At 44.7% G+C, this 26,178-nt stretch overlaps 1 protein-coding gene across 2 annotated transcripts in view; it reads right to left on the reverse strand.

The window, feature by feature from the left end:
• SPEG (striated muscle enriched protein kinase) overlaps nucleotides 1–26,178 on the reverse strand; it is a 1,321,813-nt gene that overhangs the window by 801,336 nt on the left and 494,299 nt on the right. For both annotated transcript variants that reach the window (XM_069227158.1, XM_069227157.1), the window contains exon 7: nucleotides 8,172–8,395. In XM_069227158.1, the coding sequence (XP_069083259.1) occupies nucleotides 8,172–8,395 (224 nt within the window). The remainder of the gene's footprint in view (nucleotides 1–8,171; nucleotides 8,396–26,178) is intronic.

The raw sequence follows: 26,178 nt of genomic DNA on the forward strand, positions 1-26,178 counted from the left end.
ATTTCTAGGGACAGGGACTTCCCTTTCAAGGCCCTAGTTCTAGTGCATCAGGGTCAGTGTTGTTCATGGCTCCGCGCTTCTGGCATGGAAAGTCGTGAAAAGAAACTGATGTGAGCGCGCTGGGGTGGCACCTACATACAACCTGCGATATCACATCCGGCGACCACGATGCCTACGACGAAAAAGGAGTCGACCGACACCTCCTGACAGCATGCAGGGGTACTGCTCGAGAAAAAATCTCCGGATCCAGACTGACGCCTGGAGGAAATGCTAAGGTAAGGAATCTGCAACTAAAATATGTCTCTACCAAATAATTAATAACCGAAGGTGAAGTAGCTTGTTCGTCAAAGCACTTCAATGCACTTCATTGTCTGCCATTAGAGACAAGCATCCAATTTATGCAGCTCTGCACGAGTCATAAAGCATATTCAGGAAAAGGCTCACAATACCTATAGAAACTGGCTCCTACTTGTACCTCAACTAGAAATCTACATTCAACATCCACCCAATTAATCTGTGAATGATCATTTGGAAGGCTGAAACATAGACATTGATGATTGGGTTTATGAGGTCCTAGACTCTGAAATGCCTTCCAGCCTACATTAACGACAGATCACAAACATAAGCAGTTAAGGAAACCTAGAAAACCAAGATATAAAACATATATTTTTAGCTGAATCCTGCAGAGAATAGAGTTGTAACTGAAGACACTACTAACCAAAAAGCGACACCTACACCTTTATAAAAAAACACTAAAATCTATGATCTTACTAATAAAGTAACTCCTTTGGGAAGACTATATAGCCTTGGTTACATTTAGACTTCCCTGTCACTACAGCCCAAATTAAAGCTTTACTCTTCTGTTTCAGCAGCTGCAGCTTCAATAAACAGGCTGCCTTTACCACAAACGTTGCTAATATTTACACAAAACTGTAATGCCAGATTTACGGTGATACAATTTCACTTCATGAATAGAATGTAAAAGTTACACAAATGTAATCTTACCAATAGTGCAGGAATGCCCTAAGTATAAACGGGGGGGGGCAACAAATTATGGGGGTCATTCTGACCTCGGCGGTAAAAAGCCCTTAAAAAGGTAGAAGACCGCCATAACACCGCCGCGGCCGCGGTTAACCGCCACGGTCATTCTGACCCACAACGGCCAAACCTCCAAAATTCCGTCCTCCACTGCAGCCCGCCACATCAGCGGGCAGCGAGAACCTGGAGATGACCAAACCTCCACCGTCACGCCAACAGAAATACGCCCATGCCATTACGACCCACGAATCCACACGGCGGTCATTCAAACGCAGTATTCCATTGGCGCTACACACCGCCGCTGAACAGGGCCCCGCCGTGAAGACAGGTACCGCTGAACAGGGCCCCGCCGTGAAGACAGGTACCGCTGAACAGGGCCCCGCCGTGAAGACAGGTACCGCTGAACAGGGCCCCGCCGTGCAGAAGAGCACCGCTGAACAGGGCCCCGCCGTGAAGACAGGTACCGCTGAACAGGGCCCCGCCGTGAAGACAGGTACCGCTGAACAGGGCCCCGCCGTGAAGACAGGTACCGCTGAACAGGGCCCCGCCGTGAAGACAGGTACCGCTGAACAGGGCCCCGCCGTGAAGACAGGTACCGCTGAACAGGGCCCCGCCGTGAAGACAGGTACCGCTGAACAGGGCCCCGCCTTGCAGAAGAGCACCGCTGAACAGGGCCCCGCCGTGAAGACAGGTACCGCTGAACAGGGCCCCGCCGTGAAGACAGGTACCGCTGAACAGGGCCCCGCCGTGAAGACAGGTACCGCTGAACAGGGCCCCGCCGTGCAGAAGAGCAACGCTGAACAGGGCCCCGCCGTGAAGACAGGTACCGCTGAAGAGGGCCCCGCCGTCTCAAGCACCGCTCCGCTGGGCCCTTCCTGTCAAGCACCGCTCCGCTGGGCCCTTCCTGTCAAGCACCGCTCCGCTGGACCCTTCCTGTCAAGCACCGCTCCGCTGGACATCGCCATGTCATGCACCGCTGCGCTGGGTCCCGCCGTCTCAGGCACTGTTTATGGTTCACTGTGCCCACCATTCCTCCTCCTTGACCAGTGGACTCTGTAATCCACCTGAGAGGCTGTGGCTTTGCACTCCCCAGGATGGCACAGTGGGCAATCCACCCACTGTAGAGACTTGAGAGACTGTGGCTTTGCACTCCCCAGGATGGTACAGTGGGCATGGTGGCTCCTCGTGGATCTGGCGTCGTGGACTCATGTGGCTGTGGTGGCCCCCCCTTTCCTTCCCCCTGAGGTGCCTGTAGTTTTGACATCAGATGCCCCTGCAGTGTTCTCTCCAAAGGACTCAGGTCTCGTGTGTGGGCTTTGCCCTTGTTTCGCAGAACCTTGGCCCACGGACATGTTAGATTCGTAGGATGTGCAGGACTTGTTACTTCAGTGATACACTGATGTGTATATCTTTTTGGTTTTTGTAAATATTTTTCACGGTTGCTCAATTATTTCCAGGTGCTTTTTTTGTACATGAAAATTTATTCCAAATTTGGTTGTGTCATTGTATTTTTAAAGGGTCTTTGTGTGGTGTCACTGTGACTTCCTGCTCTGCATTGGTGTGTACATATTGGGGAGGTGGGGGGGTCGCATATGTGTATGCCCATAACCTTTCTTCCTCCCCCCTCCCGTGTGTCGTAGGTGCAGTACTCACCGTTGACGTCTGCGCCGGAGTTCGTACTCGTGGTAGATGAGCAGGTAGACGAGAGCAGGTATGATGTTCAATTCGGGTTCCATGCTGTCCGGATTCCGCGTGGAGTGTCTCGAGGTGAGCGTTTTCCATTGGAAATGTCTGTTTCCGCCGTGTTTTTATCGGCGGGGCTCCCGCCCTGGAAAAGGTGGCGGATTGGTGGGTCGTGATAGGGTGGGCGGTACATTGTCTGCCGCCTGGCTGTTGGCGGTGACCGCCGCGCTGTTTGTTTGTTCCGCCGAGGCGGTCGGAGTGTTAATGCGGCGGGCTGTGTTGGCGGTTCCCGCCAGGGTCAGAATTGCATTTTTTTGACCGCCGGCCTGTTGGCGGGTTGGCCGCCGCTTTATCACCGACCGCCAGGGTCAGAATGACCCCCTATGTCTTGACATTGAGCTGTGTGCAAGTGAATGGATACTGGAAGCAAGAGAGAGATGTATACAATAAAGCCACAGACGTGCTTGCTAGGTATAGAATCTAGTTTATCTAAAAATAAATGTAGAAGGAAGTTTATTGATTTTACCCCCATGTTGGCTAAAAGGTAATTGCCAATACAGTGGCTTGATCCCAAATGCCCTTATGTAGAAGACTGGATTAGAGACGTAGGAGAATGTCCCGAGCTCAATTAGCTCAAGAAATAAAAATGAAACTCACAAGAACCGATGATAAAATGGAAAACTTGGGACTGCGGTTAAAGCAATCAAGGAATTTAGGGCACTCTGCTGATGGAAGACATCCATGGACAGTATTAAATCGGTGAAATAAATACTGAGATTGTTCAGGTAGATAGAATGATTATAGTGAAAAGGAATATCTGACCGTTGTTGAAAAATGATTTGTCCCCTGTAAGTCAAAAGTCGGATAATGTGCCAGTGCAATTGTTACTGGAGGTGGGCGGCGTTCGTGGAGTTCTACTCTATGGAATTCCGCTGAGTTATCTAAAAACTCAGTGAAATTCCACGGAGTTCTGCGAGCTGCAGAATGCCGCCTGGTCCTAAGCAGCTGATGCTCACCAGGTCTCCAGCTCTTCCTGCTGGCCTCAGCAGCGTACCTCCTAACACAACTTTCTTTCTCAAGCGACTCTGGGAAGACAATTTCTTTTCAAGTTGAGCTCTGACTGCATGTTTCTGTTCCAAACACAGCCTCTCAATCTCCCCTCCCATGCCCCTTCAATGCAAATAGTGTCCATGCACTGTGCCTGCCCCTGTGTGCAATAGAAGAGAAAGCGATACCAGGGTCTGAAGGCTGTCCAGGGCCAGGGTCACCGTTGCCAGCGACCTGGCTCTCTGTCTCCCTCTGCCCTCCCCACCAGCCCTCCTGCTCCTGGGCTGCTGAGGACAGTGAAAGGAGGAAGGCCTGCAACTGGAGCTGTTGCTGGTACAGCCCCTCAGCAGCAGCTTGCAGCAACTCAACGCCGACTGGCAGAAAGCATGCTAGGGTTCTCCTTGCCTGTCGTAGGGCAAATGTTTTCTTCATTTTGGACCGAGTGTACAGTGCCTAGCCTTGCTTCCCACTGGGCTCTAAGGCACTCTCTCAGGCCACACATATATCTATGTGGTGGAGGCTGCCGGACTACCACTGAGCAGCAGCTGATGCTCACCCGGTCTCCAGCAATCCCTTCTGGCCTCAGCACCATACCCCATAACACCACTTCCTTTCTCAGGGACTCTGGGGAGATAGGTGCTATTCAAGTGGAGCTCTGACTGCAAGTTTCCCTTTTATCAGAGCACAATGCCCCAAACTTCCCCTCATATGCAAATACTGTTCATGCGCAGTGCCCGTCCCCATGTGCACATAGAAGAGAAAGTGACATCATGGTCTGGATGTTCTCTGTAACCAAGGTCCCAGTTGCCATCGACATGGCTCTCTGCCTCCCTCTGCCCCCCTGCTCCCAGGCTGCTGAGGACAGTGAAAGGAGGGAGGAGAGTGAACAGAGGGAGGCCTGCAACTGGAGCTGGCACCGGTGCAGCTGCTCAGCAGAAGCTTGCAGCACCTCAACGCTGATTAGCAGAAAGCAAAGCCTTAGCCAGGGTTCCCCTAATCAACTTGCGTCACTCACCAGCTAGGTAGGTCTGCACGACCGCCCTAGTGCAAGAGCGGGAGCAGCGGTAACGGCGGCAGGAGGAGGGGGAGTGGGGTGCTCGACCACTGGAAAGACTGATCAGAAGACTCACATGTGCGGATGAGCCCAACAGTGAAAGGAAGGAGAGCACGTGGACATTTCCTTCTATACAGAGTATAGGCCGAATGGCACCACTGGTGTGCCGGTGAACTCTGCTCCGCTGCCGGCTGGCGGAGTTTTGTTTTCTGAACTTCGTGCTCCGCTTGGAGTGTGGAGTGCAAAAACTCCATAAACTCTGCCAGCAGAGCAGAGTTCACCGCCCACCTCTAATCGTAACATGTAATTAAATTATTGGTTTTGTGCAGTAAAACGCAGAAAATCAAGTAAATGAAATAAAGTTACCTTAAATAAACATTTACAAGAAATTGAGCCAGCCCTAGTGTTTCAGGCCAGCTGCTGCCCTATAGTCAGAAACTCCAGTCCAGGGCTGTTCCTGTCTTTTGTTGAGGAAAGTATAATACAACAGTGAAAAAACACTCTAAGCTATGGGCTTTGCCTGTGCATTGTTTTAGGCATTATGAAACTCTCCTAAATAATCAAATCATTCCAATAAACTAATCCCATAAAGAATGGACTCCAAATAAAGTATATGTCCTTGAAGGACCTTCAGAAGGGCACCCCATCAGGTGAAATTGAAAACCTTGGCAATAATTAGAAATCACGTGAACATAAAAAAGAATATTTGTTGAAGAATATAAACGTATACACAGATTCACACATATCATGCAAAAATGTAAACATGTATTTATTGCTAAAATACACCATGTTCAATGTAAATACTTAGGAGTTTGCAAACAGCAACAATCATTATCTTCACTGATCATTTTCAAAGTTACCGCTGGCAAGACTGAGGGAACTGAGTTACATAGTTGCACTATATTTTCATAGTTATGCTACTGTTTTTGCAGTTAGAGACCATCTTTGTATTGAACATATTACTCTTTGAAGATAATACCTTCACTTTGATGAACTGTAACCTCTTTCAACCAAGTCACTCTCACTCCCAGTATCCTCATCCATCAAAATTGCATCACTAAACCAGGCTTACTTAAATCATTTGAAAATTCGGCATGCAGATGTGTGAAACGTATTACTTTGCAGAACTGAATAGCCATTGGTTATGAGGTCTAAGCTGTCCTTTGAGCACATAGAATGCACACGAGAATATGAGAGCCCAGAGGAAGGAAGAGGTAGTGCAGGTTCTTACTGTGGCACAGTCCACTTGATGAAGTAAGTATGTGGGCAGGGGGGCGGCACTGGATGGCTCAATAGAGCCTCTGACTTGCCCGAGGAGTTGACTCTGGTGGCTGATCACATATAATACGCTATGTTATGTTGCAGTGTGTGACCAAGGGGCGCAACCCCTTCCCCTCCGTGAGAAGCAGGGTGGTTCCTTAAATATGGGTGAGCTTATATCTAAGAATTATTACCTATAAAGTGTGATAGTTTACCCTAATCTTTGCATGGCATTCCAATTTGGTGCATAGTAGTATGCACTTAGGCATCTGCTGATGGCAGATCACTGGCACGGGAGATATTTATCCACATTTCCACATGAAGCAGTATTCCAATGCCGGGCACAATCAATGTCATACTACCGGCACACCGAGGTGCATAGATTGAGCATTGCTTACTGTGTAATGATACCTAGATGGTTTGCACTAGCACTGCGACCGTGCATGATGATATACCTCGCATTGAAAGGCTTGTCCTTTTCTATGTAATAGTGTGTGGTGAGTGTATAAATTACGTTCTGAATATAAGGGTGGAGGCAAACACCCGCATACTGGACAAACGAAGAAGCCTGTTGGCCATTCTCATAATTATGTGCACTTCTGTGTAAGAGCAAGCCTTTTCGGTGTCTGTGCTCAATCCTTTTTTTTATTTTATTTTTATTTTTTATTTCTGTGCCTCATTTAAGGAGATTTACATGCCATTATTGTTTCCTTCCCAGAACTACATTTGAGCTTCACAGACTCGTGAGTAAGCGAGATATGTTTAAAAAAAAAAAAATGTTCAGTTTGTATGTGAATTCACAAGTTTATGTAGCATATGGCACACACCTCCATGGGACACTGCAATATATTTCTCTCCTGATATAGGCCTTCGAGAGGGCTGAATCATGTCAACACTGATCAATATTCCAATTTAGGCTTGGGTCCTAGGACCATAATATACCTAGAGAACCCTCCATTTGTGCTATATTTTATTCATACCTACTGGCACCACAAGTAAAGGGACACCTTGGTAACCAGTCGGGTATTTTTAATTAAATCCTGGTAAGATCTATCCTGAGTGCTCCCATCAGCCGGTTCAGTCCACCTTGGCCTCTAGGAGCTAGGGTGGACCTGATGATGAAGCATGCCACTACTAGAGTGGGTGAGGATCACTAAAAAAGAAAGAACTTCTTTCTTCCAGGGGAAGGGAACCAGATTGGGATGAGCTGTCATAATTGTGACCGGTGACTAGGTCCAGGGTTATTTATTTATTGTGATTGGTTATTGAATTGGTAGGGTGTATCCCTGGTATTCTTGAGTGGGGAGTGGACAACCTCCTACAAAAAAAGATCCTTACAGCCTTTTTCGGCTTGAAAGCCAACTGAGTGTTGGTGGTTTCTCAATGTTCTACATATAAAGTATTCCAGGATTGCCCAGTAGGTTCTCTGGAGAGAGGTGCATGTAAACACATAACATTTGGGACCAGAGCACAAGGGTAGATTGGGCCTGTTCAATCTCTCAAGAAACACTATTAGCCCATTATGGCTAAGAAAAAAACTTTGACTACCCTTTTTGATAAGTCTACAAATAATTCTTCTAAATGTAATTACCATGTAAATGTCTATCTTTATGCTTGATTTCATCTTTCCAGACATACTATAATGATTACTGTATATTTTATGAATCTTTCAGTAAAATAGTTAGAATAACAATGTATCTATATTTTGCTATAGATTTAGATGTGCGTGATCTGCCTCTGTGAGGTCCCATTAGGTGGCAATGTCTAAGGAGGAAAAGCAGTTCTTACAGGGAAAGATATGGTTGGTCTTAGCTGTGAATCAGAGTCCACCTTTCAGGGAACTACTTTCTGATTGTGAGAGGGACTGGGATTTTGTTATTAGGGTAAGACTTCCACTTTAGACTGAAAAGATCAAATAACTACTATATATTCATGTTGTTGGACACTTTGCTCGCTAAGGGATTGCATGTACACAGAATTTCAAAGAGGGTATAATCAGAAGGGGCAATGCATGCTTGTGTATGGTTTCCGCTTATCCTAAAGAGCACAGACGCACTCTTTTCAGTCACAGTCTCCAATAACGTCTTACCTCAAATGTAGGTGGTGCTTTGAAGCGTGTTTCCACAGAATTCTTTGGCTGGCCCAGCTTATCTCCGGGAGGGGTTTGAGGCTTCATTACAACCGCAGGTCGATGAAGAGGGGAACCAAATTCTGTCATCTCCTCCACAGGGCTCAGGTACTCATCGTCTGATGTGATGGGGCTAACCAGTTCTCTAGCGGTCCCAAGATGCGGATGGGGATCCACTGTAGGAGCTATAGCAGAAAGTAAGACACTGTTTAATTGTGAAGAACATGACCTGAAAATAGTAATTGAAGAAGGGACAAAAATTAGCTATGACATTGTGAAATACCTTACGCAAATTTGGGCCTGATCTAGAATTTAACGAATGATGCTCCATCCATCAGGGTGATGGAGGACATTAACTCTACCATCCTGATTGATTACCGTCCATCAAATTTAGAGATGACTACTGGCTCATCAGTCTTCTTTGTACATTGAAAAGAACTGCCGTCACGGACAATTTGTCATGGAGGCTGCTGCATGGAGAAGTATCAGTTACTTACCTTTAATCCTAGTCCTCTTTCTGGGGAATCCTCATCAAAGTCATAAACAACGAATATTCATGCATACCTGTGGGGACCCAGCAGCACATATTAAACATATACATTATTTATATATATATTTAGGAAGTTGGCTCTGTATATACTATCTCAAATTGAGAGATAGTGCGCACAGAGTCCAAGGGTTCCCCTTAGAGGTTGAAATTAGATAATACTAATGCTCTATTTTGTGGTAGTGTGGTTGAGCAGTAGGCTTATCAGAGGGTAGTGTTAAACATTTGTTTTACACACACAGGCAATAAATGAGGAACACACACTCAAAGACTTAACTCCAGGCCAATAGGTTTTATATAGAAAAAATAATTTTCTTAGTTTATTTTAGAACCACAAGATTCAAGATTTTAGGTAAGTACATAAAATGCAAGGTACTTCACAAAGGTAAGTACAGAACTTTGATTTAAAACAGTAGTATACACAGTTTTGGTTAAAATGTCAATAAGCTATTTTAAAAGTGGACACTGCAAATATCAACAGTTCCTGGGGGAGGTAAGTTTGGTTAGTTTTTTCAGGTAAGTAAAGCACTTACACAGTCAGTCTCCTGGGCATAGGCAGACCACCATTGGGGGTTCAAGGCAACCCCAAAATCACCGCACCAGCAACACAGGGCCGGTCAGGTGCAGAGGTCAAAGGAGGGCCCAAAACACATAGGTGCCTATGGCTACACCCTCCTTGTGCCTCCTCATTGAGGGGAGGGGGGCACATCCCTATTCCTATTGGGGGAATCCTCCAAAACCAAGATGGAGGATTCACCTCAGCTCAAGCACCTTAGAGGCTGTCCTGACTGGTAGGTGACTCCTCCTTGTTTTTCTCATTATCTCCTCTGGACTTGCCACCAAAAGTGGGGGCTGTGTCCAGGGGGGCGGGCATCTCCACTAGCTGGAGTGCCCTGGTGCTTTGTAACACAAAGCCTGAGCCTTTGAGGCTCACTGCTAGGTGTTACAGTTCCTGCAAGGGGGAGGTGTTAAGCACTTCCACCCAGTGCAGGCTTTGTTTCTGGCCTCAGAGTGCACAAGGTGGTCAGAAACTCGTCTCAGTGGCAGGCGGCACAGACCAGTCAGTCCTGCACTGAAGGATTGGGTAAAATGCAGGGGGCAACTCTAAGATGCCCTCTGTGTGCATTGTTTTATAAATCCAGCACTGGCATCAGTGTGGTTTTGTTATGCTGAGAAGTTTGATACTAAACTTCCCAGTATTCAGTGTAGCCATTATGGAGCTGTGGAGGTTATTTTGACAAACTCCCAGACCATATACCTAATATGGCCACAATGTACCTATAATGTCTAAGAATAGACTTAGACACTATAGGGGCATATTCCTCATGCAGCTATGCTCTCACCTGTGGTATAGTGCACCCTGCCTTAGGGTTGTAAGGCCTGCTAGAGGGGTGACTTACCTATGCCACAGACAGTATTTTGTGTGCATGGCATTCTGAGGGGGATGCCATGTCAACTTTGCTTTTTTTCCCCACCAACACACACAATCTGCAATGGCAGTGTGCATGTGTTAGGTGAGGGGTCCCTTGGGGTGGCACAACACATGCTGCAGCCCTTGGGAACCTTCCTTGGTCACAGGGCCCTTGGTACCACTGATACCTCTTACAAGGGACTTATCTGTGAGCCAGGGGTGTGCCAATTGTGGAAACAACTGTACATTTTTAGTGAAAGGACACTGGTGCTGGCGCTTGGTTAGCAGGATCCCATCACACTTCTCAGTCAAGTCAGCATCAATAGCAGGCAAAAGGTGGGGGGTAACTGCAACAGGGAGCCATTTTCCTACACAAGCCCCCACCCCCCCTAGCCCACAGGCCAGGAGACTCAGCCAAAGCTGGGAGAGTCTTTCTAGTCTGTCAGGCGAGGAAGAGTAGGGAAAACAGGCTTGTTTGTTGCAGGGCCTCCTCTGCCTTACATCCTCCTGTTCAGGTCATTCCTTCTGGGGAACTGACTTACTTCCACAGTGATAGGACCTAGTCTGAATTGCCTCTAGTCTATGTTTTTAATGTCTTCACCCATTCTCTCTATTTTGAGGTTAGAGGTATCCACCTCTGCTAATCGTATCTTAGCCAGGATCACCCCTAGCTTACCCAAAGAGGTTACCCACAGCTGGAGTACCCCACCATGACCAACAGGGCCAGGGGCCTAACTTACTATTTGGCATGGGGTCAGACCACCATGCCAAGGACAGTGCAGTCATAAAGGCTAACACCCAGCAGAGGCCACTGACAGCTGTCAGTGCCCAGAACCACACCTTTAGCTCTTCACCACCGAGGGAAGGGGCTAAGTTACAGGCTTCTTTGGGTTCAGGGGGGCTCAGAAAACATCGAGCCAGACATGGGTTGATTTTGTAGACTACTCAGTGAAAACACTGGATGATTGGGTAAATGGAAATGAAGTGCATTTTCCTACTATATAGCTTAAACATTTTTCCTAGAAATTTTATAAACATATTACCTACTGGCAGTTGCCAATAGAAAGTTATAGCCAGGACCTAGTTTCCATTGAAAAAGCATTTTTTGACTTGCCTATATCTTTGGTGCCAGTTGATGAATCTTCCCGAAATTTTCCAAAACATTTGACGCTTACTTCAGCTGGTGTCGTGAAAGTTTCAGGGTGAACTGTCAAGTGGGGGATGAGAAAAAGGAGAGGCCCCAAAACACATTTTCCCCATGTTAATTTCCATTCTACAGCCCAAACTGCTGGATGGATTTACCCCAAATTTGGCTTAAAGTTATCTCTTGGTCCTGAAAGCGACCTCTTTGTAATTTGGTGTAAATCTGTTCAGACGTTTTCTAGTCTTTAAATAAAAAACAAATGTTTATGTATAGGGATATGGATCCTCCTCAGCTCCTTCTTGGGTCTTTCTCGAATAGTCCACGGATTCAGAGGAAAAGCAAGACCCTGACAGGCTGGCCACAACCTGACAGAAATAATAACTTGTGTGTTAAAAAAAAATACATAGAAATTCACTGAGAAAACCAAAGGTTATAGGGACGTTATATTTAGGTGGATGTTTTACCCATAAAAAAACATAGAAATTCAGCAGTTATAGTTACACTTATAGTTAAACTTATCTGAAGAAACTATAACTTGTGCAGGAAAGTAACTTTGGGCAACGAGTTATAGTTTCCTAACATAGGTGTAACTACTATAACTACAGAATTTCTTTGGTTTTGGTTTTCTATGGTTTTGAAGCCTTAAGACTTCCCCCTGCAGCGCCATTGGTTCAGCAAGCATGGAGCTGCTTTGACTGCAGCTCCATGCTTGCTAAAGTATTTAATCTCTGTCCTCTGCACACGTGCAGGGGACATAGATGAAAGCTCTGCTGTGTGACAGCAGGACCTGCTTTTAGGGTAGCTGGTCATTCTCTACATACAGGGTTGCATCCCAAAAATTCATTTTTGTTTCATCAAGTACGTGTAAAATTTAAACGCACAGAATTAAAATTCAACATATAAACGTATTCTCAGGCCATTACAAACAATGAAAAGATCAACTATATATCTTGTCCATAACACAACCTTGTTCATGTATTCCTGATAATTTTCTCCCCACGCCACTTCTTTCTCCCATCATCCCACTGTCAAGTTTGCATCACTGGGAGAAAAGGCCACGCCCATGGCTGTGCCACATTGCTGTTTATAGATTTGTTTATCTAAGATGAAATTGTTATTGTTCAGACAAAAGTTTATCATATCCGCCAACATCTTCAAATGCTGGTATTCCCTAACTTTCATCTCTTTTAGAAAATATTCAGTGGCATATATGCCTACTTCATGTTTGATTGACATATATAAACCTACCAGATCTATTGTGACCAAATAATATTCTTTATGCCATGTTATACCAGCTATGATTCGAAGAAAGTCTCCAGTATCTCTGATGTATGAACTAACTTAGATGTTGTACCATGGGAGATAAATAATACTCAATATACTTAGCAATGTTCTCCAACATCGAACCACATGCCAATATTATTGGTCTTCCTGGTGGATTTCTAAGATTTATATAGATCGTAGGCAAAAAATACATTGTTGGTAATAAAGGATGGTCCACCATTAAGAATTTTAATTCAGCATCATTAATGAGTAAGTCAGTATGCCACTGCCTAAATGTTTTGGCTATGTCTTCTTTGATTGACAGTGTTGGATCACATGGTAATCTTATGTAGTTATCAATGTAATTCAATTGCTGCATTGCTTCTGTGATATATGCTTCCTTGTATGAAAAACAACACATTACCTCCTTTATCTGCAGGCTTTATAATGATTGTTAGGTTATCTCTTAATGCTTTCTTTGCTTGTCTTTCTTCTTGAGATACATTTTCGAACCAACACTTGTTTTACATTTTCCAGACATTTTACAAATCTTTCCTGACCATCTCATAAAACAAATCTATTTTGTTTCCTGGTGGTAATATAGGACACAGTTTACACTTCGGTTTAAAATTGCTGTTATTATGTCTGCCAATATCTACATTACAATATTGCAACAACTGTGTGTTCGTTAGATCTTCCACTTCCTCTTGGCCTTGTAGATCCAAAATGTTTCTCAGGTGTAGTAATTGATCAATTTGCAATTGGTTGGTTTTAAAAATTGTCATTTTTTCATCATCTTTTTTGGGGTTTTGTGCATGAATCTTCACTAATATAAACTTTCTCGTAAATTTGTAGAGATCCATTTTTGGATCTACTTCATTCAAATGCATTTCTGGGCAAAACGATAAACCTTTATCCAACACAATATGTTGTTGCGTAGGCTCTCATTATTCTAATGAGTACTGGATTTGAGTGGCAGAAGCACCTGGGGTGAGGGGGGCTGAGTCTAACCCACTACAGGTGACACCTGTCGGCCCAATCCGGGTTTTGCTCAGGCTAACTAACAGTGCCTCATCTCTACCCAACAGCAGGGATGATTGGGCAGCCGAACGCATGACACAATTAACTCCTCAGGGAAATCGTGGTCAGTCAGATCGCATCCGTTTCTCTCATTTACATTAGTCTCACATATGCAAGGACAAATAGAGGCAGTATATCTTTCAGTAAGTGTTTTAATGAAGCGACTGCATCTTAAATAAAGCATGTACTGCAATAACTAGGACGATGAAGCATGACAGGATTAAAATTGTGACAAGGAGAGTAAAGCATAAAAATAACACTACCATATTGTCACTAGAGTCATTAATACAATTCCTACCTAGGCTATATTAGAGCACAGCATGTTAAGCTCTAGTTCTGCCCTTCAGGTTCCCCTGGGAAGACATCATCCTTCATACCTGAGCAAGAGGCCTGAAGTCTGCATAAGCACTGTAGCGAAGCGTTCAGCAATCAGCATACAGTTGTGGTCATCTTGCTGGAATCTCCCTCTAGTATGGGACGGAGAAGTGTTCTTATAATAAAACAACTGATGTTGGAAGAAAATGTCCCTACGTAAGGATGTGTATGTTTCTATGAATACCAGAGACAAAGCATTACCATGTTTACCGGAAACCTATCTTGCTGCAGCCTTGAGAAAAGCGCAGAGTGAAAGAAATGTCTTGTTTAAGAACGCAGTGCTTGCCTGGGCCAATAATAGATAGATAGAGAGAAATAAAACAAGACCGCAAATGTGGCTATTGTTAAAATGATAAACGAATCGGAATAAAATATCTAAGTTGAAGTGCACAGCGGCAGGCCTAGTGTGCTAAAATAACATGCATGGAACTATAACTAAAATGGCCACACAACACCCTTCCCTTGCTGGTTCAAAGCCTAATTATATATAAAAACTACTAAAATTCAACCTAAAACATATACAAGAATGTCAATAATAACAGTTAAAAAGACACTTGAGCATATATAAAAGGACAATTTAAAACGTTAACTTGTGGCATACAAAAGGCCGAATTTGAAGAGTCAGAGTCATTTTGGAAGTTGCCAATCGAATCCGGTATAATTGAAGACAAGAAATCTTCCACTTCCGCAGGTGGTAAAATAGGAAGTTCATCGCCAAGGAAAACCAAGGAGCATTCGTGTTTCAAAGCCTGAGCTCCAGTCAAGGCAGCAGCATACTGTTGAGTGCCCAACAATGAGTTTAGAGCTGCATCCTGCATGAAGGGCAGCTCATAAGCAGCTTCCCGTAGTGAACGCACCCTCAACGCGCATGTCTGGTAATGAGCCCTCAACGAGAACATTAACAGATCAGCGCCCAATGAAAGCAAGCACTACGTAGAAAGACAAACTTTCAGGGCATGTTCGAACGAGCACCAGAGGCACCGAAGCACCGGCTGCACACAATGCAAAACTGGTCTGAATGGCAGAGACCAGTCACACTCGAATTGCTCCAGGAGTGTTGCTCCGAAGTACTGCATCATGCATTCACGACACAGCTGCGCTGGTGGGAGCGCTTTCAGTCTTCCTTGTTGCGGCGGGATAGCCACTGCGCAGAAAAGGTAGCATAGCAAGATGCTACCTATTATAGCCAAAGTTATCGGAAATCCACCGACAATACTGGAGAATATTGAGTGGATGGCTGACGGTATGAAACCGAATATAGAGAAGGTATGAATGAAACCAGAACCAACATCCTTAAAACAAATTGTGATTCCAGTAGTACTGGATGCATTAAATATTCATCCCACGAGCTCACCAAAGTGTCTCAGAAAGTTAGTACTTAAAAGGGACTGTATCTCTGCTGTTGACCTTGCCACCTAAAGTGCGTAGATCTCGCGTGCAGATGTGAACGCCACATGTTTTTTGGAACAATAAAGCCTTGAGTCTGCTCACCTTGTCAAAATTCACATTGGAAGTAGCAATATGGGGCCAAATCTCAGCTACTTCCCTCTGTCTTGTAGGAGTAAAAAGTATGTTCCTGCAGCATGTAACAATCTTTGAGACTGAAACAACATAAACTATTCCAGCTCGCATCCCACAACAGTTTTCACTATTGAGGAGAACCATTTGAAAGCACCTTGAACGCAGGTCTAATGAAGGGGACTGGAACTCCCTTCAGATAACAAGCCAAGTTCGCTGCCGAAGCGTTACACGCCCCATGCAAGGACAGCTGTTTACAAACCATTGAATGGCTGACAGAAGTCTTGCATTCACTGCCGCTAAGAAAGACCTCCATCATGCCACTGAGACATTTGTATGAGAAGGGTAGCTCCCACTCCTCATGGATGCAACTATCTCCCAGCCTTTCATATCTGCCTACTAGAATGTGTTTTGAGCAGGACGTGAATTGGAGTGTTGAAATAGGCAGATTAATGACTCAGCAGAAGGTATTTCAGCCACAGTAAAAAGCAACTTTCTAACTTTTCAATATTTAACATGACATAAGTCACTTCTTTCTTAGCCATTAGTTGTTGCTGTAGTGTTAAATTAAAGGTGGGAAATATGTCCCTTGCGCTAACGTGTTGCCAGGGAACGCGACCTGCCTTCAATGTTTGAAGTGTCCAATCCCAATCTCATAATGGACCTTAGTTGACTCTGTCCATGGTGTAACGAAGATGAATCACTTTGTATTATGTCTATTGCAGAAGAAACAATGTTGTTTAAGGTGTATATTCAGTCAGACAGGGTATTAATCCCATTATCTACAACAGCTAATGCCTTCTGTAAGTTTTCCTGATCTATTTGCCTTAACCAGGCAGCACCTTCTTGTTGAGAAAGCTTCCAAATTTCATTATAGACTGCATATAAGGAGCACTTTCTGCATTGTTTTCTGGGGCCTAATAGGAATTCCTGTGAGTCAGTGTTATAAGACAGGAGACTGAGGTGTTCTCTAACAGCATCTTGTGAGGAACTCTTCAACTATTGCTGCCATAGTTTCCCTACACTGTATGTTGTTACTATACCTGCATGTTTGGATGACAAATAGCAAGGGTCCGGCCTACTAGTTCTAAAACCCCCCATGGAGGTAATAAAATGTTTATGACACCTATTGGTATCTATTGGCCACAATAACCACTTGCCCGGATGTGACAGTGAAGCCTTAAACGTGCCATTCTGGACCCATTCATTGAGCTGATCTTCAGTTGCATTTATATACTTTTGCAATTTGTTAAATTTTGCAGGGGTAGCAATACTGGGCGCATTCATTTCCTTAATTTTTGCTAAGCCTAAACAATTAGTCTGTTGTACAGTTTAATTTAAAATTATAATTTGAACAGGTATCAGGCATGCTCTAAATAAAGCTTTCTTCCCCATTTTTTTGCCAATTTCTAGTTCACCGCACACTTTTTAAGCCAATCGACTTCGGCTAATATTCATAGCCTTCTATAGCCAACCGGGAAACAAAGGAATATGAATAAATTAATTTCGTATTTGTCAATATGTGTTCATTTTCCATTGATGGCAATTTATAATAATATGGCTCAGCGTTTTTAACATTGTGCTCAGAAAAATATGCAAACTTTTCCGAATATGCCCCTTGTGGTGGAGTTGGACAATGTTTCCATTGTGTATAATTAAAAACAGTCTTTGGGGTACTTGCTCTGTGAATGAAATGGTGCCCATAATAATTATATCAAAACATATCACCATAATTCTCTTTAGATTGATAAACATCTTCACTTTCAAATACAGTAAAATACTGTAATTCACCATAGAATCAACTCTTTTCACATCCCAGTCATCAGAAACAAATCCGGGTATTATTACATCGTTTAAACAAGTTTAAACACATATGATATTTGAATGACCTCTGTGGGACCGTATATATCAAATGTGACTTTATCCCAAACAACCCCGGCAGGAATTGGTATAGTGGAAATGTTCACGAAAGACAAATCTCTGTGGACCTTGTGAGAAGAAAAATTGGGTTTTAGGACCTCATCCACCAGTTCAACTGTTGATCTTTCAGGAAGAAAATGACCATGTATTAATAGAAAGAATGTTAAGACAAAGCCCATCCAAAGAAGGAAAGCTAATGCAGTCAAGGAAAGCCAAAGATAGTGTTTTTGGCGGTTCAGATGCAGAAGAGGCAAATGAGTTCGAGAAAGTGATGTTGACGTTGGCAAAGTATCCAGAAGCAGTTCGTGCAAAAACTAGAGCCATATTTGTAGGAGGAGAACTGGTAGGGGTCTCCCGCAGTGGTTCATAGTAAATGACGCCATCCTTCTGTGTTGAAGTTGTATCAAATCGATCAGTACTTTCAGTACTGTTTGTTGTAACAGATGTTAGTGGAACTAAGGCAAAATCACTTTCCACCATCCCCAAGCTCTCGGAGAGGTGTCAGCGTTGCTGCTTAAAACTTGTAGAGGGACATCTTGACCAGTAGTGAGAGGGATTCGGGAACTACTGGCTGCTCCTCTTGGTCTGCTGTGCAGGATTGGCCACATGGTGTAACTTGAAATTGTTGATGGATACAAAGCAGTTTTCTTTGGCACCAGCCAAGGGTGGTAGAATGACAGTCCTGGTACAGGGACCGGTGCACGATAAGAAGAACCAAATTCCTTTTTTCATAGCAACCTTTTGATGTACTAGACCCCCAACTTTAGAAATCCAGCAGGGGGTGTTATTGGTACATCCTTAATTCCTGTGGAGGCAGCACTAGCAGAAGCATTGTCGTCACAGAACTGTTGTAATTCCTGCAAGACAGTGACACGTTCATTTATGTCAAAAGGTGTTTCTGCCGCCTCCACGCCAGGACCATCAAGATCTGGAACATAAATTCCAGTTCCAAACAGGCACTCGTAAGAAGTACGACCCCCCAGGGACCTTCTAGGCAGATTGTTAAGTGATCTCTGAACTCCATACAGGTGATTAAGCCAACTACGACCCGTACCTAAGACTCTGGCTGTTAAGAACTGCTTTACATCACGGTTTCGTCACTCCACTACACTATTTCCCTCAGGATGAAATGGAGACGAGTAATGGAGTTGGACCCCTAACAAAGCCCTTGAGGCAAAAGCAGGGCCCTGGTCCGAGTGGAAAGCCAGAACTGTATATGTACCGATAAAGACTTGCAAATCTTTAATAACAGTCTGAGCGTCAGCCGAGCGTTGTGGCCACACCCATAGAAATCTGGAGCAAGAGGCAACAGAGACTAAAATGTATTTTTATGCACTGTCCAGTGTTAGGGGACCACAATGGTCCAAGTACACACACTGTAAATGTTTGTTGGAAATTAGGAGGGGTGTCTGCGGTGGGCATTTGACGGTGGAAGCTTTAATTTGTTGGCTGATGTCACAACAAAGGACATACTGCTTGGCTTGTTTGTATAGACCTGGCCACCAATAACGTGCTTGCAATAATGTTTTTGGAGCCGCCACACCAGCATGGGCAAATGCTACCACCCTCATGCGCAGCTTTAATCAACTCTGATCGTATATCTTTACTGGGAATTACTCAAACCCCCACGCCTGGTATTTATACTTTTGTTTTAAGGCAGCCTCCCATTCAGTAGGAATATTTAGCAGGAAAGTGCTTTTGGATAGGGCTTACCTTCAGCTCTGGCTTTCACGGCAGCCCATATGTCATTGTCCGTTTTCGTTCTAGAACGGGTTACTGCAGTAACAGCAGCCGTAGCTACTGCTAATTTGGCAGCTTCATCAGCCAGTGTATTTCCAGCAATGTGTATTTCAACGCACTGGTGTCCAAGTGTATGTACAACATGGACGTTTGGTAGCGTTTCCTTCAGATCCGCTACTTTCCCCCACAGAAGTCTGTGCTTGATTGTGTTGCCTTTAGAATTTCTGAACCCATTCTGGTGCCAGTAATGCAGATATTCATTGAAGGGCTGGACACAGTAGTATGAATCACAAGCCATCAATGTTAACTGTGAAGGATCTGTATGTTCCAGTGCCATCACCAGAGCCTTTAGCTCTGCTAGTTGTGCTGTGCAATCCCCTAGGGTTTGTGTGTATGTATGTTGGGGACAAAATGTATTATCCTCCATGTAGCCACTTACGACTGCGCAAGCAGTGGAATATTGATTTTTTGTGCCAATTGCAGGTTGTGCTGAGTATCAGTGTACATGACTCTTTGATATTAATCAATAGGCAATGTATTTGCTGGAACTGGGCATTCTAGTTCATATTGCAAAAATGTTTGAATTTGTCATTTTGGGTCAAAAAAGTAGTCAACATCAGTGGCTGTCAAAGACGTTGCCCATTGAATCCAACGTGGATGTAATGCTTTAGCGTTTGGGACGCTGGCTTTGGTAACAACCTCAAGGGCTGGAATTGGAGAGACGACAATAATGCGTTTCCCCTGGGCTAGTGGTCTTTCTTTAATGACGGCCATCTGAACAGCAGTGAGAATTTTCTCAGTGGTAACAAAGCGTTGTTCTGCTGTGAAATACAAATGTGATTTGTATGCTATCGGGACAGTCTCACCTTCATTGAAAGTTACATGGGTGAAACCAATGGCACCAGCAATTATTCTGAAGACCAGATGTTTTTTGCTGTCCCTTGTGTGTAAGTGTTGTGCTGCAAGCATGTCTGTTTGCAAAGCTCTGAGAATGTGTGTGTGTTCGACTGTCCAAAATTTCCTGGAAACGTCAGGACGTATTAAGTCATATAAAGGATTTACACGTGATGAGTAATCTCAAATGTAAGTTCTGCCAAAATTTAGAAAACCCAATAGGGATTGGAGTTTTTTAATTGTATTTGGAGGTTGTAACTGTGCGCATTTTTCCAAGATATGTGGTGCTAAGCTCTTTCCTTCACTTGATAGCTCATATTCCAAAAACAGGAAGCTAAGGAAGGCTATTTTTATTTTTTTACTGTAATTTGTAGCCGAACTCGGCAAATGCACAGATATCATCTGCATAGGACAATGCTTCAGGGTCAATGTCATGCAATAGTGAAGTCACACAAGCTGCAAACAGTCCTGAACTGTTCTTGTACCCCTGGGGTAAATGACAGAATTTGCTCTGGGAGCCTAGTGCGCTGAAACTTGTTAAGTCTCTACTCTCAGGTGCTATATTTTGGCAGAAGAAACCATTGGAAATGTCCAGTGTTGTTTTGTATTTTTCGCACACTATGTTGTTCATGAGTGCTGTGCTATGTGAGTTTTGTATAGCGTATGTGCGTGTATGACTGTTTAAATGTCTCTAGTCTAAGACTATTCTGTACGAATGGTCCGGTTTAGCTACTGGGAATAAGGGATTATTCATTAGTGAGACACAGGGTTTGATTACGCCCTGGTACTCCAGTTGTGTGTTTTATTGGATATTGGGGTTGTGGTTGGGATTGATTTTTAATAAGGATTACATGATGGGGGAGTCTTTATCCCATCCTACGTGGTTGCGATATAATGCGGGTGCCTGCGCCAATGCCCAATCGATGGCGAAGGATTCTGCGAAGGTTTGATAACATCTTCCCCTTATAGGAAAGTACAGACAAATTCAGGTGACCAATCCCTTTCGCCAGTATAATATCATATATATTTATGAGGCGGTCCCAAAAGATTGCATCGATTGTGCGTTCAATATCTCCTTCTAACTGTAAAGTTACTTTGAATACCCTATCAGGCGTGGAGACACACATGTCCACTGTTTCAACTTGTAAGAAGTGATCAGTTGCTTTCACCTCCAGATGCTCTAGAAGATTCCGGCGAACTATTGTGACCTCTGCAGCGCTGTCTAATAGCGCTAATGCCCACTTCTTGTTCTTCAATAGGGCCCTCTTCTTGAGTGGCATGTCGGACTGCAACTGCTGCCACCTTTTTCTTTTTGAATTGGTGTTTTTGTTGTGAAGGTTTCTCTTCTTTTTTAACAAAAAATTCTGTTGAGCGTTGTGATTCCTGTCTCGGTTTCACGTACTCAGTTCTTCGCTCTGACCACCAGCCTCTGTCACTGCGTTTTTCGGGTGAGTACTGAAAGGAACGAGATTGGCTTGTATCAGTATATTGATATCTGTCAGGTGTTTTTATATTATCTCTATTTCAGAGATTATATCTATTCTGTGGGGTCTCCATATGTGGAGATTGTCCACTTTCTTTTTTAGGTGTTTGAGTGTTTTATATCCCAGCGTTTCTTATTACCCTCAGTAGTTTGCTTGGCAGAATCTTTATTATATTTACACTGAAATTGTGGTTTTGTTGGTCTAGCCCCCAGACTATCTCGACCAATGCTAGAGTAGGTCCCTGCGATAATCTTTGGCAGCTCACGTTCTTGATCCTGTGGAGGAACATCTCGGAGCCGCATGCACACTGCTAGTGCAACTGCTTCCCCTTTAAGGTTACTTAATATAATTGAGAATACTGTGGCAAAGTTGCCCATTAGTTGCATCCCCAATTACAGGGCCAGGACAGCCCCGTATTCGTCTTCAATTTGTTTCAACACTTCTGGTAAATTGGCAAGTGTCGGTGTACCATGTGAGGTAGTATAGAGTGTGGCAAATACCGTGTCCCAAGTATTACAGTTATCTATAGTGGGAACCATCCCAAATGGCGAGCACGTAGTTAATATTCTATGCTTATCCTGAGGTCACGTATGGGGAAATACTGCTTCCAGTGAATTTATTTTTTGAGCTAACCAAAACCGAATTTCTTTCTCATTTGGTGGGTACTTTACCCATGATCGAATATACAGTCGCAGGATTAATGCCTGCTGTTACTGCATGTGGTTGCACCGGGGCAGCATGTGCTGGGTTTATATTTAATGTTTGCATAACAAACTGTACTAAACCTCTATATATTTCCATCAGTTCAGCGAATAAGCAGCGGACTTCGGCTACTGTCAAGGTTGCTGCATCAGGATGAGGTGTATAAGTGGCCAATAAAGGCCAGGTAGGAAAATCATTACTTAGAGGACCAAACCTAACATGTAAAATTGTGTGGGGTAGGGCGCCATCAAGCCAATTTTTATGTTCTTGATAAGCTAGAATTATTTCTACATATGCGTATGCTCTGTATTGTGCAGGTATATCTGCAGGTGTATAGTGATGAAATGTATTTGTGTTCCAATCAGCTGCTGGAAATGTGAGCCAAGAATAAAGAAATTCTGTTCTTTTGGCTGGATGAGCCTCAACAACAAATGTGACTGTACTCCCCTGAGCCGTTAAGCCATGTGCCAGTAAATGTGCAGTAAAGGGTGGTAGTATATTAACTGCAATTGCTACCTGTAGGAAAGTACCATCTTCCTTGGCATGTTACCCCCATTTTTTACCTGTATGTCAGTAAGTCTTTGCCTGTCTCACTGGGATCCTGCTGGTCAGGACCACAGTGCTCATAGTTTATGGCCTAATGTGTGTGTCTGTATAGTGCTTGACTGTGTCACTGAGGCTGTACTAACCAGAACCTCAGTGCTTATGCTCTCTCTGCTTTTAAATTTGTCACTATAGGCTAGTGACTTCATTTACCAATTTCTATTGACACACTGGACCCCCCTTATAAGTCCCTAGTATATATATGGTACCTAGGCACCCAGGGCAGTGGGGTTCCAGGAGATCCATATGGGCTGCAGCATTTATTTTGCTCAGACAAACCCTTGACCAGGCCGGCCATTCCAGCCTGCGTGAAATAACGCACACGTTATTTCACAGCCATTTTCACTGCACTTAAGTAACTTATAAGTCACCTATATGTCTAACCTCCACTTGCTGAAGGTTAGGTGCAAAGTTACTAAGTGTGAGGGCACCCTTGCACTAGCAAAGGTGCCCCCACATAGTGCAGGGACGTCATTAGACGTGTGCACTACATATAGGCCAATACCTGTATGTAGCTTCACAATGGTAACTCCGAATATGGCCATGTAACATGTCTAAGATCATGGAATTGTCCCCCTATTCCAAATATGGTATTGGGGAGCCAATTCCATGCATCCTGGGGGCTCCACCATGGACCCCCAGTACTGCCGAACCAGCACTCTAAGGATTGCACTGCAGTTACAGCTGCTGCCACCTCACAGACAGGTTCTGCCCTCCTGGCGTCTGGGCAGCACAATCCCAGGAAAGCAGAACAAAGCATTTCCTCTGAGAGCAGGGTGTTACACCCTCTCCCTTTGGAAATAGGTGTTACAGACTGGGGAGGGGTAGCCCCCCCCCCAGCCTCTGGAAATGCTTTGAAGGGCACAGATGGTGCCCTCCCTGCATAAACCAGTCTACACCAGTTCAGGGACCCCTTGTCCCTTGCTCTGGCGTGAAACTGGAAAAAGGAAAGGGGAGTGACCACTTCCCTGTTCATCACCACCATAGGGGTGGTACCAGTGTCTCCCAGACTCCAGCCATCTTGCTTTGCAAGGTGTGGGGGCACTCTCAAGGGCTCTGAGTGGCCAGTGCCAGCAGGTGACGTCAGAGAACCCTCCTGATAGGTCCATACCTGATAAGGTAGCCAATCCCCCTCTCAGGGCTATTTAGGGTCTCTCCTGTGGGTTCTCTTCAGATTCTGCTTGCAAGTTTCCTTCAGGAATCCTCTGCAACTACTTCAGCATCCTCTGACCTCGGATCAACCGCAGCCTGCTCCAAGAAACACTGTAACTGCAACAAAGTATCCACAAGAGATACTTTTCTTCTGGAACCTCAGCTCCAAGTCAGCAACCATGGTGTGCACGCTCTGAGGACTCCCTGTCTTCATCCTGCACCAGAAGGGCCGAAGAGATCTACTGTGGGGTGACAGAGTCAATCCCCTGCCCCAGCAGGCACCTTCCAAGATGACGACCGGTACCCTTGGATTCCTCTCACAGCGGCGAGCATGCTTCTAAGGACATGGAGGGTGGACATCTTCGACACAGACTGTCCTGAGGTCCTGCTGACGCAATTTGGAGGAGGTAAGACCTTGCCTTCGCTGAGAGCGACGGTATCCCTGTGTACTGCGTCTTCTTCACCTCCTGAGGCCTCTGTGCACTATCTGCAAAATTCTTTCACGCACAGCCTGGCCCAGGTCCCCAGCACTCCATACTGTGACGCTCACCTCGCTGAGTTGTTCTCCGGCGGCGTGGGACCATTTTTTGGTGTGCTGCATCAACCGCATTTTGCACCTCCTTTGTCCCCGGATCCTTCGACTCCCGGGGGTGCTGGCTGGCACCTGAGGGCTCTCTAAATTGCTGAGAGCCCCATCTCCCTCCTCACACAGAGTTGAGGACCCCAGGTCCCTCCTGGGTCCATCCAGCGCCATTTTGACGCAAAACATACTTTTGTCGTAGCCAAGGCTTGTTGGCAACTTCCAACACGAAATCACATCTGCAACGATCTTCATGTCGTGGGACATCCTTTGCATCATGCAGGAACCCACTGGCATCTTCCTAGGGTTCATTCCTGCAATCTTCGACTTACCGGGGACTCTTCTTTTGCACCGTCTTCTGGGTTGGCAGGGGCTTCTGGGTTGGCAGGGGCTTCCTGGAACTTCTTGTGACTTCTGATTTAGTCCCCTTCCTTTGCAGGTCTTCAGGTCCAGGAATCCAGCAGTTGTTCTTTGCAGACTTGGTTGGTTGCTGCAAAATCCCAATCATGAGGTGTAGTGTGCCCTAAGGAAACTTGCAGTACTTTACTCCTGCTTTTCTGGGCTCTGGTGTGGGGTAATTTACTTACCTTTACTGTATTCTTACTCTCCCAGCGATTCTGCACACACTACACTTGTCTAGGGGGGAATTCATGATTCGCATTCCACTTTCTTAGTATATGGTTTGTTTTGCCCTAGACCCATTTTCTCCCATTACATTCTATAGCATTTCCTATTCTTTGCATTCTTCTATGACTATTTACTTGTCTAATTATGGTGTCTAGTGTATATATTGTGTATAATACTTACCTCCAGAAGGAGTATTGTCTCTAAGATATTTTTGCTACTGTGTCACCCAAATAAATACCTTTATTTTTGGTAACACTGAGTATTGTCTTTACTTGTGTATAAGTACTAAATAACTACAGTATAAGTGGGATTGCATGAGCTTTGCATGTCTCCTAGTTCAGCCTAAGCTGATCTGCTATAGCTACTTCTATCAGCCTAATAAGGGATAACTGGACCTGGTATAAGGTGTAGGTACCCAAGGTACCCACTACAAATCAGGCCAGCCTCCTATGCTACCCGTTGTGGGTGTGCCATAATGAATGGTATATTTGTTCAGAGATAAGCACACCAAATGGGGATTATCCTTTTAATGGTTCAAGCTTGAACAACCTACAGCGTTAGTTAGGTGTTCCCGCCTTAGCTGAGGAGGAAAATCCTCAATACCATGGATGTCTCCATATATAGTACTGAGGTGTTTTTGTATATAGTGAGACAGAGACACTCAGGAGGACCCGAAAATTAGAGCCTGACCAAGCGTAGGCGGCACCATGTTGTGTAGGCTCTCATTATTCTAATGAGACTATTGGATTTGAGCGGCAGAATCACCTGCGGTGTGGGGGACTGAGTCTAACCCACTACAGGTGACACCTGTCGGCCCAATCCGGGTTTTGCTCTGGCTAACTAGCAGTGCCTCATCTCTACCTAACAGCAGGGATTAATGGGCAGCCGAGCGCATTACACAGTTGACTCCTAAGGGAAATCGTGGTCA

Source organism: Pleurodeles waltl, chromosome 3_2 (assembly GCF_031143425.1).
Source record: "Pleurodeles waltl isolate 20211129_DDA chromosome 3_2, aPleWal1.hap1.20221129, whole genome shotgun sequence".
NCBI classification, from domain to species: Eukaryota; Metazoa; Chordata; class Amphibia; order Caudata; family Salamandridae; genus Pleurodeles; species Pleurodeles waltl.